The sequence below is a fragment of the Triticum urartu genome, unplaced genomic scaffold (genome assembly GCF_003073215.2).
Source record: "Triticum urartu cultivar G1812 unplaced genomic scaffold, Tu2.1 TuUngrouped_contig_10223, whole genome shotgun sequence".
Classification (NCBI taxonomy): domain Eukaryota; kingdom Viridiplantae; phylum Streptophyta; class Magnoliopsida; order Poales; family Poaceae; genus Triticum; species Triticum urartu.
In genome coordinates, this window is record NW_024111069.1 from 1 (window position 1) to 17,962 (window position 17,962).

The 17,962-nt window shown below is 39.1% G+C and overlaps 1 protein-coding gene and 1 long non-coding RNA gene across 2 annotated transcripts; both read left to right on the forward strand.

Annotated features, from left to right (window-relative positions):
- The first annotated feature begins 1,896 nt into the window (after positions 1–1,896).
- Positions 1,897–3,290, forward strand: LOC125526479. The gene is made up of 5 exons (XR_007291709.1): positions 1,897–2,000; positions 2,083–2,136; positions 2,427–2,465; positions 2,812–2,892; positions 2,979–3,290. It is a non-coding gene; the product is annotated as an uncharacterized LOC125526479 (long non-coding RNA).
- Positions 3,291–16,312: 13,022 nt separating this feature from the next.
- LOC125526480 (protein TonB-like) lies at positions 16,313–17,676 on the forward strand. The gene is made up of 6 exons (XM_048691168.1): positions 16,313–16,425; positions 16,518–16,598; positions 16,692–16,745; positions 16,916–16,966; positions 17,230–17,309; positions 17,387–17,676. Exons 1-5 carry the CDS (start codon positions 16,410–16,412, stop codon positions 17,307–17,309), a joined length of 282 nt encoding a protein of 93 aa, XP_048547125.1. The 5' UTR covers positions 16,313–16,409; the 3' UTR covers positions 17,387–17,676.
- The last annotated feature ends 286 nt before the right edge of the window (positions 17,677–17,962 follow it).

Consider the following 17,962-nt stretch of genomic DNA (forward strand, 5'->3'; position numbering starts at 1 on the left):
GTATATTGTCCAAATTCTACACGTAAAATACTTGACTTGATGTATTGAGAAGTTAAATTTAACTCTGATTTAGAATGACCAAGGAAAAATCTACCATATATATACACACTAGCTAGTCAAGTCAAGAAAAATCCGCCAAGGCAATTATACCATCTGAATATCGATAGCTGTTTATGTAGAATATCAAGACCTAGCTAGCTAGAGAGCTACTACATTAACTCTCAAAAGACTTGTGCTATTTGAACGGCAAGGTCAAGAAAATTACACATGGTCAGGCACTTATTGCAGGATATTGTGTTCACACCTTGAAGTACATAGTTTTCCTAAATAACGAATCTGCAGTTTCTACTATTTTCTTAAGCTATGAAAAATCCAATTGTACATTTCCCTTAAGTTTGGAAAGGTATCTGCTTTTAAGTAAAATATGGTGGACATTTCCATCCTGAACCATGGACAAGAGGATCACATCCATATATGACGGAAAATAGTACATTTCCCTCTTGGTTTATCACAGAACTGAACTATATAGGGTGCATTATTGAAAGGGACAAAATCCCTTGATGCAATTTAACATAATTATCCATCTTATTATGTGTAATTCCAGGCGGCATACACTATATGTATTTTCCTTTTTCTTTCTGAAGCTGAGGCAAAATATTTTCCACATCGATAAATTAAGTAGAAGAGAACTGTCAAGTAGATTGATGAAAAACTAGGCGAAGCCCATTACAACATGGACACATGTGGATTACTCCCAAAGCATGAATTTCCACGATCACCCCACCAGACAAGCAAACGTCCCCACTACAACCACAAACCTCAGGCCCATGGATCACAACATTTCGAAAGAACCACCATTGAAAACACATCAACAAATACATCAGACAAGACACAACAACCCGAAAATAAGAGAACAATCAATCAAGCAGTCACAGACACCTTGCCTATGGCGCCACTCTTCTTGATTCTGCTCCGAAATGATTTCTCCTTCGGGGTGCCAGAACGATGGCTAGCGCACACCCTCTTGCTCTTGTCCCTGGTTGCCTTCTCCTTCAGGAAGCAACCGACCATCTTGCTAGATCTAGGGTTAGCAACCTCCAATATGGCCATTAATTCTCAAAAAAATAGCGGAGAGAGCCTAAAAAACATGCGATGACGCAATGGATGTCACAACCTCATTACTCACAGGAACCACCTGGACGATGGGCTTAGGCAATTGGAAGACAACACCGCCCAAACCTCCATGCTCCACGAAGATAAATACTTTGCTAGTCTCTGACGATGGTGGTGTGGGAGGCGGTGCAACCACTATCGAGGTCACAAGCGAGTCTGCATGTACCATTGACAAAGGCGAAGCATGCTCCCCACACATCGTTTGTAGCTCGGGCATGATATGCAACATCAGAGCAAGAACCTCGATGATGTCCTCACTCCTAGAGGCGGTTGACGCAACATGCAGTTGTGACACGAAGGGCTAACACGAGGGGGAAAACATCCATAGAGGCCAACTTCCGCTCTGTCCACACAATCAACATGGAGCTCGGTCGGGTGAGTGACATCAGGCGCAACTATGAGCCTACCAAGGGTAGCTTCCACCCTCACGAGAAAACTCCTAACCCGCACCAGGCAACCTTGCAACTCAAGGGGAAGCAACTCAGCCTGCTCAGCCAAGACGGACTGCAAATTATCCTGATCGGGAGAATCTTGGGAAATCTAACTGGGTCAAATTAAAAGATTCAGTGACATTGGAATCCATAAGAATGTATACATCAGTGCAATTAATTAGTTTTGTAAGTAGAGTGGAATATACAATTTTTCCTCGAGAGATGTCATGATCATCCTAATGACATGCAATTTATATGACTTCGCATTCCGTGTAATCCTATAAGAGGAGAAGTTTTTCCAAGCATTTGGTCATCAACAACTCAAACTTGCTGGAGAGAGCCAGTTAAGAATCAAGGCCTCTCCAAATCCAAACAACATGACGTCAAAGCCGAAAGGTGAGCTAATTATCCTCCAGTTATTATAGTCCCATTCATTAACCAAGTAAACTAAATTTTGTATCATTTTTTTTGCATGCAGCCATGGATACTAAAGGTGCGCCTGGACTGAAAAATTCTGAGGCTAGGACGAAAGGTAGTATTCATCCGAGCATTGCTAGACAGACAATAGCTATCTGCGCGATTTCTGCACGATGGACTACTGCATCCATTAGAATCATCCAAAAATCGTCTCTGAACTGTCGTGTGTAGAGTAGTTTCCTATTCATCCTGCTGGATACAATCACCATTGCTAGCCTCTTCAAATTTGGCCTCCTTTTACACTGGAAGACATAGCCAGCCTTCTAACATCATAATCACATGCATGCATGACTAATTAAATGTACGTGCACCATCGTCGACTGATTGATTGATATTGTCGTGCAGGGAAACATGCGCATGTGCAGCAAGACGCATCTTCTACTGGTTAGTACTCCAGCATTCGAGCTTGCTATAGTCTCCAAGCAAGAGCAGCTACTGAGCTACGCGTACTCGACGATCGCATTTCTAAACATAAGTCTTTTTAAAGATTTTAATATGGATTACATAAGAAGCAAAATGAGTGAATCTACACTCTAAACTACGTCTATATACATCCGTATATCGTCCATATTGAAATCTCTAAAAAGACTTATATTTAGAAGCGGATGGAGTAGCTTTTTTCCCTGTCTCCCAAAGCTGAAGCTTTTCTTTAGTACAAGTTTTCATGACCAAATAATCAACGGATTCTATAAAGTTTATCGATCCCTTGTGATTTCACATTTCTGTGCAGCACCTAAAGCTAAAGCGCCAAGTACTACCCAACTGCCGACGTTTGCACCAAACAGCAAACATGAAAAGCCAGCCAACCCAGGTATACGAACTATAATTGTTCATCTGCATATATGTTGTGCGTGTGGCTCCACAGAAACCTGACACACTGAAATTTTATTTTGTTAGGCGGCAAGGCTCCAAAGCGGTGAATTCCGGATTCACATATACATTTTAAACCTCTTGTGTGGATTGATGAAGAAGAATAATGACATGTACATCATTTGGCGTGCTTTGTCTACTAAATAATACATATACCGAAGACTCTAATAGTATCTAAGAAGTTAAGAGGTGGAAAAGAAATATGGATCGATCTATTGCATGTTAATAGTTTGTACGTCCTCGGTGGATTTCGCCACTGTCCTAAGTTCATGTACTGGTATTGTATTGAATTCTCATGTATTGGTAAATTTGGATGGTATTGAGTTGTATCTTCTTTCTTGCCATGGAGTGAATTTTATCTCTTTTTCCCAAACCTGTGAATTTTATCTTGAGCAGTGTCAAACTGGAGCATTAATAAACTCTGCTTCAGATAAACAAGTAATCTATCACATTGTGACCTCAAACGAACGAATATACTTTCATGAAAATTATGTAATTAATATCAACATTTTTTGGGGTTAGGAAAAATAACCAGTGGGATGAGGTAGGACTGCTCTCCAGTAATACTAGTCAAATACAACTTGGAATTATTCGAAGGAACTTCAATTTTTCCAAAATTTATCTAAATTTATTGAATTCAAAAAAACTTTGTAAAAAAAGGTAAACACAAGGTAGTTACCGGAGATTATCCGAGACAAAAATATCTTCGTAATACACAAGAAATTCCTTGCACAAGTACGCATGTGCCATGCCACGCTCTCTTTCGGTGGCACTTTCATGCCGGCGGATGGTTCCGCAGGGTTGGGCATGATTCTTTGGAACTCTACCATGAGGATTGTTTTCACTTCATGTCGATAATGAAGCTCTCGGAGTGGAGATCCATGTGATAATGCAAACCATGGCCCTGGCGCTTCAATGGATAGATCTCCCATTTATCGTTCAAACTGATTCTTCAGTGGCCCTATTTGCCTTGTGAGACAATACCCTAGACCGCTCGGCGTATGGGCATCTAGTTGCTGAGATCAAAAGGTGGATACAAGAATGGGAGTTTATGCCCTAGAAAGTAGCCTGAGATCAAAACAGGTTGGCTAATTGTTTGGCAATTTTTGGTTGTTCTAAACGCAGTACTGGAATAAAACTCCTTAATTCTCTGCAAAAAAAGAACTTCGCCGTTTGGTACCTTTCTACATGTAACCACAATCTTATTTTTATTTTGTTTTTTGTGGGGACTATAACAACCATAGTTATTTATTGTGTTGCATATATCATATAAGGGTGTGTTTGGTAGGGTGCATGAGGGCAAAAGTTCCCAATCCGACCCACTTTTGCTTGTTTGGTAGGATGCATGGGCTCACCTAAGCTATGCTCATCTGATGCATAAAAGTGCCCTCAGCCATGCTCATCTCATGCACCCCAGACAGGGTGCATGGAGGCAGCTATGCTGGCCGTGACACTCGTCCCCACCGACCAGACCATGTCCGGATATGTCTATTTTTTCAAAAAGAATCAAAATTTCAAAATTTGTTTAAATTTTCGAAAAACTTTAGAATTTCAGAAAAAAATGAATTTCAAAATTGTTTAAATTTTCAAAAAATCATAATTTCAAAATTTCTTTGGATTTTCAATAAATATTTAAAATTTCAATTTTTCTAAAAAAATCATAAATGTTCGGAATTTCAAAAGGAAATCAAAATTTGTTTAAATTTTCAAAAAAAACTCGTAATTTCAAATATGTTCAAATTAAAAAAACAGAATTTCAAAATTTATTTTAATTTTCCAAAAAAGTTTAGAATATAGAAATATGTTTAAATTTATGTTGACATTTTTTCGGTTTTGTTCATCATTCAAAAAAAATATTCAGAATTCGAAATTGTTCAGCATGTCTAAACACATGCAGGCTGCCAAACAAAATCTCAGCTCAGCATGTCTCAGCGCATACATCACTGCCAAACAACAGCAACTGCATGGACTTGGCATGTCTACACTCAACATGTATGAGATAAGAACAACTAGGCTAGGTCCATACATGCTACCAAACACACCCTAAGTGCAATGTCTACACATTTGCTACTAGTGCAACTGTGCAAGTCTATCTAAGCTTCCGCTAGTTCACCCCTTTTTTCCATATATGTGTAAAAAACATATTATGGTGGGAAATTCACTTTACCGGGTAGCATGACATAACTTCATGTGTCCAATATAGCATACAAATATGCATCTCACTAAACAGAGTCCATGTTTTGTACTCCCTCTGTCCATAATATAAGAACGTTTTGGACACTAGACTAGTTTCAAAAATGTTCTTATATTATGGGATAGAGGGAGTACATGCTATGGTTGTATTGGCTTGATGTCACGATTGATTAAGAGTGAAACAAGCGGGTGTAGCTATGCCGAGATGGATCGAGCGAGGTGGCCAAGTGCGACCCAACCAGGTATGTCGTCGTCAAATGTGTGCACTAGGCATGCCTTTAATTGTACACCTCTAAGCTACAAATGCCGCTAAGAAAATTCTTCTCATGGAGTAAGGAGCCAGCGAGTGAGAACACAGCCAGCTCACCACAAAAATGAGTTAGTAGAAAGTTCGTTCAGCCGCGATCTATTAATGAAACAATGATTACAATAGAAAAAAGAGGCATGCATGTACCTATCCAATTGACCAATGCACAAATGAAAGATTCGCTGTCCTACTACAAAACATGCATTGACTCAATCATGTCAGATTATTGGGACGAGGAAAAAAACTATAATAAGTACTCCATCAAGATTTGTATAGTGTGCAAGGGTTTTAAATTTGACTAATAAAATATGTGTAATATGTGGCCCTCAAAGTTTCACAGCATGATGTACTACCTCCATTCTGATTTACTAGTCCCCTCCGTATTTTCGGTCATATTTTGATCATAATTTTAACTAATAAAATATAAGTCATACATAGAAAAAAAATAGAAACTACATTCAAAAAGGAATCCAACATTATAATTTTTGTGACATGCATTAACATTCGCTAGTCAAATATATGGCCAAATTTTGACCCAAAATAGGAGGGGCTAGTACTCGGGCGGAGGTAGTAGTACATACATATGCCTCAAAATATGGGCAATGTCTGTATCTCGCCTCTAGAGGGAGTGGTTGCCCACATCGGACAGGGTGGGCCGGCCGAGCATGGCGTATGATCGCTAGTTTTTCTTCCAACAAAGATTCGAGTATCTAGTTTGATACGCTACAAACTGTTTTTTTAGGGTATGTACAGTTTTGTTAGCTCTAAAAATACTATGTGAAGTTTTGCTAGCTCTAAAGGGATGTAGCATTTCTAAAAAATTATTTTCCTCTTTTATATGTAGTAATTATTTTAAAATAATTATTTTATTCTACTAAATGTACAAAAAAATTGCCGTGTATTAAAATGTATATAAATTTTAAAAATGCATGTGTTAAAAGTTATTTTCTTGTGTGTTTGAAAAATGTTTGATGTCTATTTTAAATTTTATGCATGATGTATTAAAGATGATCATCGTATATTTTTTAAAAAATTGATCTTGTGTTGATATTTTTTAATCATACATTTAAAAATGTTCATAGTATAATTTCCAAAATATTTATTGTTTGTTAAATTTTAGTTAGTATGTGCTTCTCGAGGAAGCATAGGTTGTGCTTCTTGTGGAAGTGCAGGATTTGCTTTTTCCTTTTACGGAAAGCACGACTATGTTTCTCGTAGAAACACATGTTGTGCCTTTTGCAGAGAAGCATTTCTTATGAAACAATTTTTTTACTCCAAAACTGAGCAAAAACCGAAAAGACGAATAAACCAAAAAATACTAAAAAGGTGTGTAGAAAAATAAAATAAAAATGATAAAAAGAGGGAGTGACCAACACATGGCGGCGGCTTGGTGCACTGCTTGGGGTGCTCCCAGGGTAAAGGCGTAACCTTTAGGCCTTGTACAATGCAAGGTTCTTAAGGGAGGTGCTTAGAAAAATGAATCAGGTTTTCCTTAAGCACCGGTGCTTATTTGTACAGGATATACGCTTAACTAAGCGTTTGTCCTGTAGAAATAGGCACCAGTGCTTGAGAAAAATTCGGTTTATTTTTCTAAGCATCTCCCTAAACATCTTTCATTGTACAAGGCCTTAATTAGTTGCTCCAACGAACCAGCCATCACACCTTAAATCTGGCCCGACTCCAAACAAAGCGGGCCCACACGCAAGGAAATGAACGAAGTGGCTTAACAGACCGCAGCTCAAAAATTGGCATGTGTAGGCGAGCACTCGTTCCCACTCACAATTGCGTTGTATATGGGCGAATCTTATTTGACGCCCGTAGGCGTCAAATGGGGAACGTGACGCTCCCAGGCAACGGAACTGGGCTGGTGCAGTACAATTTTTCGTACTGTTTTGTTGATGCACAGCAACTGCAACGTTTTTTAAGTTACTAGTAAGCGTGCACGTGCAACGCACTTATAATCGTAAAAAAAAAATTCTTGAGTCATCCTAGTTAAGACATAACTATCTCATATCTAACATGCACACAGTGGACTTCTCAAGCAGACAACCATACAGAATTAACAAAACCCATTAATTCAACAGTACAATATAATGGTTTCAAACATGCAAAGTATATCACAAGTTGTATCAAACTGCATGATGAGTGCGGTGCAGGGAGGGGGGGGGTCCGAAAACAGCTTCCCTTTATTTACAGAATCACAAAATAATCACTAAAAGAGAGTGGAAAGCATGGAACACATTCTGCTCATCATGTTAGGTTGCATATACTAATGTTAGGATTGACAATATACATAACTCAATACAAATGCTTCAGCAGAATCAGTGGTGAGAGAACTAAATCAGTAAGTATTCTGCTTACAAGCAACACAATGGCTGGCAAAAGTTATCTTCTGAAAAGAAACACACTCTGCTCTCTTTCTGTACAAGTACAATATGTGAAACCACTCTCCCCATACCATAAATTTGATCTTCTCACCATCATTATCTACAAGCACAATCTGCTTTCTTTCCGTACATCTAAAAGGGTCTAAACTCACAATCTTCTCAATCCTGCAAGAAAGAAAGGGTGGGTTCTGAACCTTTCTCTAGCAAAGTCAGCTTCTACAGTTCACCCAATTAAATTTTATTGCGAGAAGCAAATTTCTTCCTTTTTATTCTCACCACCAAAGGAGAGTATTTTTTTTGTAGCACAGAGCAAACATGTATGTACAGAGGTCTAATAATGAATCCTCCTATACATGTTCACCAGTAAAGCAATTAGCTTTGATGGCCTTACTGATTGTACAGAGCTCCAAGAATCCTCCTATACATGTATTTACAGAGGTCTAATAACGCTAAACCACAAATCCTCCTACACATGTTCACCAGTAAAGCAATCAGCTATGATGCTCCAAGAACAATATTCAGTAGAATAGCAGTAGAGAGACAAATCTCAACAGATAGGAGAGAAACTACGCAGTGAGGGAGCGAAGCGAAGATGGGACTGAACCTGGGAGCCCCATCCGATCACGACAGAGGACATGACGCCCTTGATGCCTCCGGGGGCAGTGGGAAGAGGTTGCACCCGCCCGCCACCACATACTGCAGAGGCACACACAAAACAAAACAAAAACATCAGAAGCCAATATCTGGAGAGGGAGAAGGAATAGGAAGCGAGGTGGCCAAGTGCGACCCAACCAGGTATGTCGTCGTCAAATGTGTGCACTAGGCATGCCTTTAATTGTACACCTCTAAGCTACAAATGCCGCTAAGAAAATTCTTCTCATGGAGTAAGGAGCCAGCGAGTGAGAACACAGCCAGCTCACCACAAAAATGAGTTAGTAGAAAGTTCGTTCAGCCGCGATCTATTAATGAAACAATGATTACAATAGAAAAAAGAGGCATGCATGTACCTATCCAATTGACCAATGCACAAATGAAAGATTCGCTGTCCTACTACAAAACATGCATTGACTCAATCATGTCAGATTATTGGGACGAGGAAAAAAACTATAATAAGTACTCCATCAAGATTTGTATAGTGTGCAAGGGTTTTAAATTTGACTAATAAAATATGTGTAATATGTGGCCCTCAAAGTTTCACAGCATGATGTACTACCTCCATTCTGATTTACTAGTCCCCTCCGTATTTTCGGTCATATTTTGATCATAATTTTAACTAATAAAATATAAGTCATACATAGAAAAAAAATAGAAACTACATTCAAAAAGGAATCCAACATTATAATTTTTGTGACATGCATTAACATTCGCTAGTCAAATATATGGCCAAATTTTGACCCAAAATAGGAGGGGCTAGTACTCGGGCGGAGGTAGTAGTACATACATATGCCTCAAAATATGGGCAATGTCTGTATCTCGCCTCTAGAGGGAGTGGTTGCCCACATCGGACAGGGTGGGCCGGCCGAGCATGGCGTATGATCGCTAGTTTTTCTTCCAACAAAGATTCGAGTATCTAGTTTGATACGCTACAAACTGTTTTTTTAGGGTATGTACAGTTTTGTTAGCTCTAAAAATACTATGTGAAGTTTTGCTAGCTCTAAAGGGATGTAGCATTTCTAAAAAATTATTTTCCTCTTTTATATGTAGTAATTATTTTAAAATAATTATTTTATTCTACTAAATGTACAAAAAAATTGCCGTGTATTAAAATGTATATAAATTTTAAAAATGCATGTGTTAAAAGTTATTTTCTTGTGTGTTTGAAAAATGTTTGATGTCTATTTTAAATTTTATGCATGATGTATTAAAGATGATCATCGTATATTTTTTAAAAAATTGATCTTGTGTTGATATTTTTTAATCATACATTTAAAAATGTTCATAGTATAATTTCCAAAATATTTATTGTTTGTTAAATTTTAGTTAGTATGTGCTTCTCGAGGAAGCATAGGTTGTGCTTCTTGTGGAAGTGCAGGATTTGCTTTTTCCTTTTACGGAAAGCACGACTATGTTTCTCGTAGAAACACATGTTGTGCCTTTTGCAGAGAAGCATTTCTTATGAAACAATTTTTTTACTCCAAAACTGAGCAAAAACCGAAAAGACGAATAAACCAAAAAATACTAAAAAGGTGTGTAGAAAAATAAAATAAAAATGATAAAAAGAGGGAGTGACCAACACATGGCGGCGGCTTGGTGCACTGCTTGGGGTGCTCCCAGGGTAAAGGCGTAACCTTTAGGCCTTGTACAATGCAAGGTTCTTAAGGGAGGTGCTTAGAAAAATGAATCAGGTTTTCCTTAAGCACCGGTGCTTATTTGTACAGGATATACGCTTAACTAAGCGTTTGTCCTGTAGAAATAGGCACCAGTGCTTGAGAAAAATTCGGTTTATTTTTCTAAGCATCTCCCTAAACATCTTTCATTGTACAAGGCCTTAATTAGTTGCTCCAACGAACCAGCCATCACACCTTAAATCTGGCCCGACTCCAAACAAAGCGGGCCCACACGCAAGGAAATGAACGAAGTGGCTTAACAGACCGCAGCTCAAAAATTGGCATGTGTAGGCGAGCACTCGTTCCCACTCACAATTGCGTTGTATATGGGCGAATCTTATTTGACGCCCGTAGGCGTCAAATGGGGAACGTGACGCTCCCAGGCAACGGAACTGGGCTGGTGCAGTACAATTTTTCGTACTGTTTTGTTGATGCACAGCAACTGCAACGTTTTTTAAGTTACTAGTAAGCGTGCACGTGCAACGCACTTATAATCGTAAAAAAAAATTCTTGAGTCATCCTAGTTAAGACATAACTATCTCATATCTAACATGCACACAGTGGACTTCTCAAGCAGACAACCATACAGAATTAACAAAACCCATTAATTCAACAGTACAATATAATGGTTTCAAACATGCAAAGTATATCACAAGTTGTATCAAACTGCATGATGAGTGCGGTGCAGGGAGGGGGGGGGTCCGAAAACAGCTTCCCTTTATTTACAGAATCACAAAATAATCACTAAAAGAGAGTGGAAAGCATGGAACACATTCTGCTCATCATGTTAGGTTGCATATACTAATGTTAGGATTGACAATATACATAACTCAATACAAATGCTTCAGCAGAATCAGTGGTGAGAGAACTAAATCAGTAAGTATTCTGCTTACAAGCAACACAATGGCTGGCAAAAGTTATCTTCTGAAAAGAAACACATTCTGCTCTCTTTCTGTACAAGTACAATATGTGAAACCACTCTCCCCATACCATAAATTTGATCTTCTCACCATCATTATCTACAAGCACAATCTGCTTTCTTTCCGTACATCTAAAAGGGTCTAAACTCACAATCTTCTCAATCCTGCAAGAAAGAAAGGGTGGGTTCTGAACCTTTCTCTAGCAAAGTCAGCTTCTACAGTTCACCCAATTAAATTTTATTGCGAGAAGCAAATTTCTTCCTTTTTATTCTCACCACCAAAGGAGAGTATTTTTTTTGTAGCACAGAGCAAACATGTATGTACAGAGGTCTAATAATGAATCCTCCTATACATGTTCACCAGTAAAGCAATTAGCTTTGATGGCCTTACTGATTGTACAGAGCTCCAAGAATCCTCCTATACATGTATTTACAGAGGTCTAATAACGCTAAACCACAAATCCTCCTACACATGTTCACCAGTAAAGCAATCAGCTATGATGCTCCAAGAACAATATTCAGTAGAATAGCAGTAGAGAGACAAATCTCAACAGATAGGAGAGAAACTACGCAGTGAGGGAGCGAAGCGAAGATGGGACTGAACCTGGGAGCCCCATCCGATCACGACAGAGGACATGACGCCCTTGATGCCTCCGGGGGCAGTGGGAAGAGGTTGCACCCGCCCGCCACCACATACTGCAGAGGCACACACAAAACAAAACAAAAACATCAGAAGCCAATATCTGGAGAGGGAGAAGGAATAGGAACGGGAGTGCAGGTGCAGACCTCGTCGTGGCTGGCGAGGGAGATCTTCTCCTTGTTGAAGACGCCGATGTCGAAGTCGAGCGTGCAGCCCTCCGCCGTGCAGCCGTCACGGCACCATGAGCATACAAAATAATCTCCATCATCGGCCATAGTCTCCTCGGGTTCTAGCATCAATGTTGCATTTTTCCAAGCAATCTATGACCTGGAAAAAAAAAATCATGTTGTTCATATTATATACAACGAAAAATAAGATTCTAGCATCAATGTTATGCATTTCAGTACTGATTAACAAAGTCTCTTTTTTCGTAACTATCTTAGCTAGAAAATGTTTTTAGTATGTCTTAGGCTCTTGGCTAATTCTGGGCATAATAGTCTCACAGTGCATCTGTGGTTCTTTGAATCTCGAAGCGAAACAGAATGCTAGTAAATAGAAATACTAAAAGCATAAAGAGGTGTGGAACGCCATCACAGCTGATTAAATCTGGCCCCGACTCCAAACAAAGTGGGCCCACACGCAAGGAAATGAACGAAGTGGCTTAACAGACCGCAGCTCAAAAATTGGCATGTGTAGGCGAGCACTCGTTCCCACTCACAATTGCGCTGTATATGGGCGAATCTTATTTGACGCCCGTAGGCGTCAAATGGGGAACGTGACGCTCCCAAGCAACGGAACTGGGCTGGTGCAGTACAAATTTTCGTACTGTTTTGTTGATGCACAGCAACTGCAGCGTTTTTTAAGTTATCTGTTTGCATTTATTTTGTTTGGGCGATGCTCGCAAGCAACCGAATTGAGGCGTACGAATAACAGGTTTCATCATGTTCCGCTCGTGCGCAGCAACTAAGAGTTTGTTTTTATGTTTGTAGTTTTTTGTTCTGGTTTTGTTTTTGTACTCCCCTATCCTCCTTTGTTTTTATACTCATCCAAACTGTTTTTTTGAATATTTTAGAAGGTTCTATGCATGGATTTTCATTTCCGTGTTTTTCCTTTCCGTTCATTTCGATTTTTTGCTGCGTTTTTTCTTTAATTTCCTTTTCATGTTTATTTTTTTATTTTCATTTATAAATCTACTTTTTGTACATGAACAATTTTTTTAAACACGGCGGACTATTTTCAATGTATGATGAACATTTTTGTAACATACAATGGATTTATTTTAATATATGGGAATACTTTTTATATTTAAGAAACACAAAATGAAGATTTTGTAATACATGGTGAACATTTTCTTACACATTGACATTTTTTCAAACACAAGGTGAAGAATTTATAAATATATATTTTTGAAATATGCTTTATAATTTTTTATACTATTTCATCAGTATATATTTGTATAAATATACTGCATCGATTTTTTAATTATATTTAGTTGATATATATATATATTTGCACGAAAATTAGCACAACGTAAATGAGCTGCTACACTTCCGGCCCATTTTGGCCGATGTGGGTGTTTCCTTGTCTACCGGACGCCTGCGTGTCATATAGAAGGACTCCTGTGTATGTGCCCTAACGGGAAGACTAATTCATGTTTTTAGTAGAACAGGGTTATTTTTTCATTCAAAACATTCAACGGACTACAACAAATATCGGGTAAACCACTCAGCCACATATAAGGCTCCAGCAGCTTTAACTAAGCTATGAGCCTCTCCAACTGACTCCCTGTGCTCATGTACTACTGTAGCTTCGTTAGAAAACCTGGAATGATAATCAGTCTCACGCAAAATCATAGCTACAGCAAAAAAAATTGCGAGACCAAACATTGTCCTCGCCGTTAGCCATACAGATCCACCGCCGGTTGATTATATGAACCACACGTCTATGTGCCTCGCTGCTAGGGCGCCTACCGCCGCAGCCCGTTGCCATCATCAAGAGATGCAATCGGATCATATACCAGGACAACCTTTGTTTCCATAAGCACCTTCCAACTTTTTTCAACCACACGCTGCCACAAAGTAATGTTTTTACAACCTTCAAAAAAACTCATGTTTTTACAGACTCCCTGTCCTTGTAAGCACATGCAATTGGTCATGGCAAAATGGAAAGACATCGAACCAAATACGCAAGCACATGTACAGCAGCAACATGTAAAAGGAGAGGAGGAAGCAAAGCCATGTAAATTGACTTCCGGAGATATTTGGCGTCATGGAAGTATCCTAAAATACTATGAAGCTCATGTCCAAGACGACAGATGACCAGCTCAGGCTCTCAGGCTCTCAGCAAAGGGACACATGAATATTGGCACCTACAAACAAAGTTGCCCCCTCCAGCCATTCAACCATATCGGAAGGGGGAGTACAGCCTTTACTTGATCACAATATCATGATAGCAACAGCCAGAAACACTATTTTGATTTGCACTGGTGCCCATATATCTTTCCTGAGTCGGTGAACTTGAGCTGCTGACTGCTGGTGCGCTGATCTTTGTGTTCCTCTGGACTTTTGAGATGTGAGCGAAGGGCAGGCCTCATAGGAGAAGAAAAACAACACGCGTCATGGTCGAGTCAATGCATGCTTTGTCGGACTGGGAACCATCCACTTGTCCATAGATCAATGGATTAAATACTGATTTGCATACCTGTTTTTCTACTGTAACAATAATCAAGCCAATAATAATAAGATTTCTCTGTCATTGGCAATCTTTGTCCCATTAATTGATCTCAGTTGAACGTTCTGTGCTGAGCTGGTTGTGATTTCACTCGCTGACTTCATACTCCGCGGCTGTGCACACGTACACACGTCCAAATAGATACATATACATTCCACCTGGTTTTACGCCCCAAAGTTGTAGAGGCCACTTAGAAAACTCCATCTTCTCACGTTCAAGTGGAATGTATCTCACGTTCAAGTGGAATGTATATCAAATTCAACGTGTGTATGTGTGCACAGCCGCGGAGTATGAAGTCAGCGAGTGAAATCACAACCAGCTCAGCACAGAAAGTTCAGCTGAGATCAATTAATGGGGCAAAGATTGCCAATGACCGACAAATCTTATTATTATTGGCCTGATTATTATTACAGTAGAAGAACAGATATGCAAATCAGTATTTATTCCATTGATCCATGGACAAGTGGGTGGTTCCCTGTCCGGCAAAGCATGCATTGACTCGATCATGTCGCATTATTGAAATGAAAAAAATGAACCGTAATAATAAGTTGTACTCACTCTGTTCCTAAATATAAGTCTTTGTAGAGATCCCACTACAAATTACATACGGATGTATATAGACATATTTTAGAGTGTAGATTCACTCATTTTGCTCCATATGTACTCCATAGTGGGATCTCTTAAAAGACTTATATTTGGAAACGGAGGGAGTAGAAGTCACATGTATGCCACTAATCAAGGAGTCATCGACCACTCGCATTCTAGGGAACGTTCTGCCGAGCATACTATTCCTTCTCGTCTTCTAAGACGCCAAATACTACATAGAAAGGGAGTTGATGGATATAGAGGTTGTGGCAGTAGGCTGTGTTCCATATTTTTATGTGGTGCGTCAAAAAATCTGAAAATATTCGCACAATTGTACTGTCTCCATTCGGGTTTATAAGTCGAATGATGGGTTTTCTCTTCATTTTGACTAACGAAAGATATGCTAAATGCTAAAAAAATCTTTAGATTCGTTGTCGAGTGAAGTTTCTGTAGGTATTGCATCACCTTACATTTGAACCAGACCCTTGTCGAAATACATGACCATATATATACACATCATCTAGTCAAATCAAGAAAAATTGCGCCATGACAGTTATTTATACCATCTGCATACCAACAGCTGTCCATGAAGAATATCAAGACCTACCTAGCCAGAGAGCTATTACATTAAGACTTGTGCTAATTTGATGGCAAGATCAAGGAAATTACACACGACCAGACCCTTATGGCAGGATATTATGTTCACACCATGAGAAATACATGGTTTTCCTAAATAATGAACCCGCAGTTTTACTATGTTTTGTTAAACTATGAAAAGCCAATACCATGGTATCTGTTTTTCCTCTTGTCCATGCGTATAAGGAGTAGTACGTGTTTCTTCAGTTTGGAAATGTGTCTGCTTTTTAGGTGAAATATGGTGGACATTTGCCATCCTGAACCATGGACACGAGGATCACCTCCACTTGTGACGGAAAATAGTACAGTTCCCTCTTGGTTTGTCACGGAACTGAACTATATAAGGCACATTATTGAAAGGTGAAAAAACTGTTAATATACTTTCAAATAATTATCCGTTTTATTCTGTGTAATTTCTGGTTGCATACGCGATATAAATTTTCTTGACTGAGCACATCCTAGCAAATCTAACTAGGTTAAATTAAAGATTCAATGACGCTGCCACCGATGAGAATGTATACATCGGCGCAACTAATTAGTTCTGCAAATAGAGTGGAATATACAATTTTTCCACAAGAGACGTCATGATCGTCCTAATTACATGCAATTTCTACGATTTCACAATCCTTATAAGCCTATAAAAGACGAACTTTTCCCAAGCGTTTGGCCATCAATAGCTCAAACTTGCTGCAGACGCCCAGTTAAGAATCAAAGCCTCTCCAAGTCCAAACAACATGTTCACCAAGGACGGTAACCTAATTAACCTCCACTTATCATAACCGTATATTGCGTGCCTGCAGACTAGCTCTATTTATATTTTCTGACACGCCATATATATGCAGTGCCTCTACTAAAAACTGCATCACCTACCCGTCCAACCTATGTTCCACCACCAGGTGGCTCAGCATCGCCTTCTGACGATGGTTAGTACCGGCCGCCGATCTCAATTGCTAGTAGTATTATCCCAGTCCCATTCATTAACCAATTAAATTTCATATCAATTATTTGTTATGCAGTGATGCATACTAAAGATGTGCCTGGACCGAAAAATTCTGACGCCAGGAAGAAAGGTATTCATCCTGTTGGATACTATAACCATCGCTAGCCTCTCCAAATTTGCCTCATGTTACATTGATAAGCATAGCCAGCCTCCTAACATCTTAATCCCATGCATGCATGCAACTGGTTAAACTGATCGTATCGGTATACTACTCTCTAATTGATTGATATTGACGTGCAGTTGTGACACCACATAACGCACCTGCACAGCCGGCAGAGGCATCTTCTACTGGTTAGTATACTCAACTACTCAAACATTCAAGCTTACTATTGCGTCTCCAAGCAAGAGCAGCTACTGAGCTACATACTCGATCGTCGTGTGCATGCATGCATGCCCCATCATCCACGTCGGACTTGTTTCGATTCCCTGCCCACCTTTTGAACTAGCTTTCGCATCCCTGTTTTCCAAAAGACTTCATCTAATCTTTTTCTTCCATGACCAAATAGTCAATGGATTCTCTAATGTTTGTCTCTTGTGATTTTGCATGTGTGCAGGTGCAGCAGCTAAAGCTACAAGTCCTTCCACACCGCCGCTGAAGGTATCAAGCAGCACAAAACAAAACAACCCAACCTAGGTATACGAACTATAAGTATTGCATATATTGTGTGTGGCTCCGCAGAAACCTGACATGCTGAAATTTTATTTTGGTAGGCAAGGTTCCAAATTATTCTCAGCGGTGAATTCAGGATTCACATATATATTTTAATCCTCTCGTGTGGATGGATGAAGAAGAAGAACGAGGTGATACGTATACTGAAGACTCCAATAGTGTGTAAGAAGTTAAGAGGTGGAACAGAAATATGTATCAATCTATTGCATGTTTATAGTTTGTACTTCCTTTGGTAGATTTGTTCACTGCCTTAAGTTGGTATGTTGGTATTGTATTGAATTCACATGTACTAATAAATTTTGATTGTACTGAGTTTATCTTCTTTTTTGCCATGGAATTAATTGTATGTTTTTCTTCTCAAACTTGTGAATTTTATCTTGAGCCATGTCAATACATAACTTTTATAAGCCCCTCATCAGATAAACAAGTAATCTATCACATTGACCTCAAACAAATTGAATACATTTTCATGGAAATTTATGTAAGTAATACAAACATTTTGGGGGGTTGGGAAAAATAACAGGTGACCCGCGGTGGGACCAGCTACCAATTATACTAGTCAAAATAACACCTGGAATTATTCAAAGGAATTTCAAATTTGCCAAAATGTATCTAAA

Bases quoted from the DNA above. Each gene is read 5' to 3' on its own strand.
- LOC125526480 (XM_048691168.1), top strand. The intron at 16,599-16,691 runs GTTAGTACCGGC...TTTGTTATGCAG, and splicing joins AGCATCGCCTTCTGACGATG to TGATGCATACTAAAGATGTG. The intron at 16,746-16,915 runs GTATTCATCCTG...ATTGACGTGCAG, and splicing joins TTCTGACGCCAGGAAGAAAG to TTGTGACACCACATAACGCA.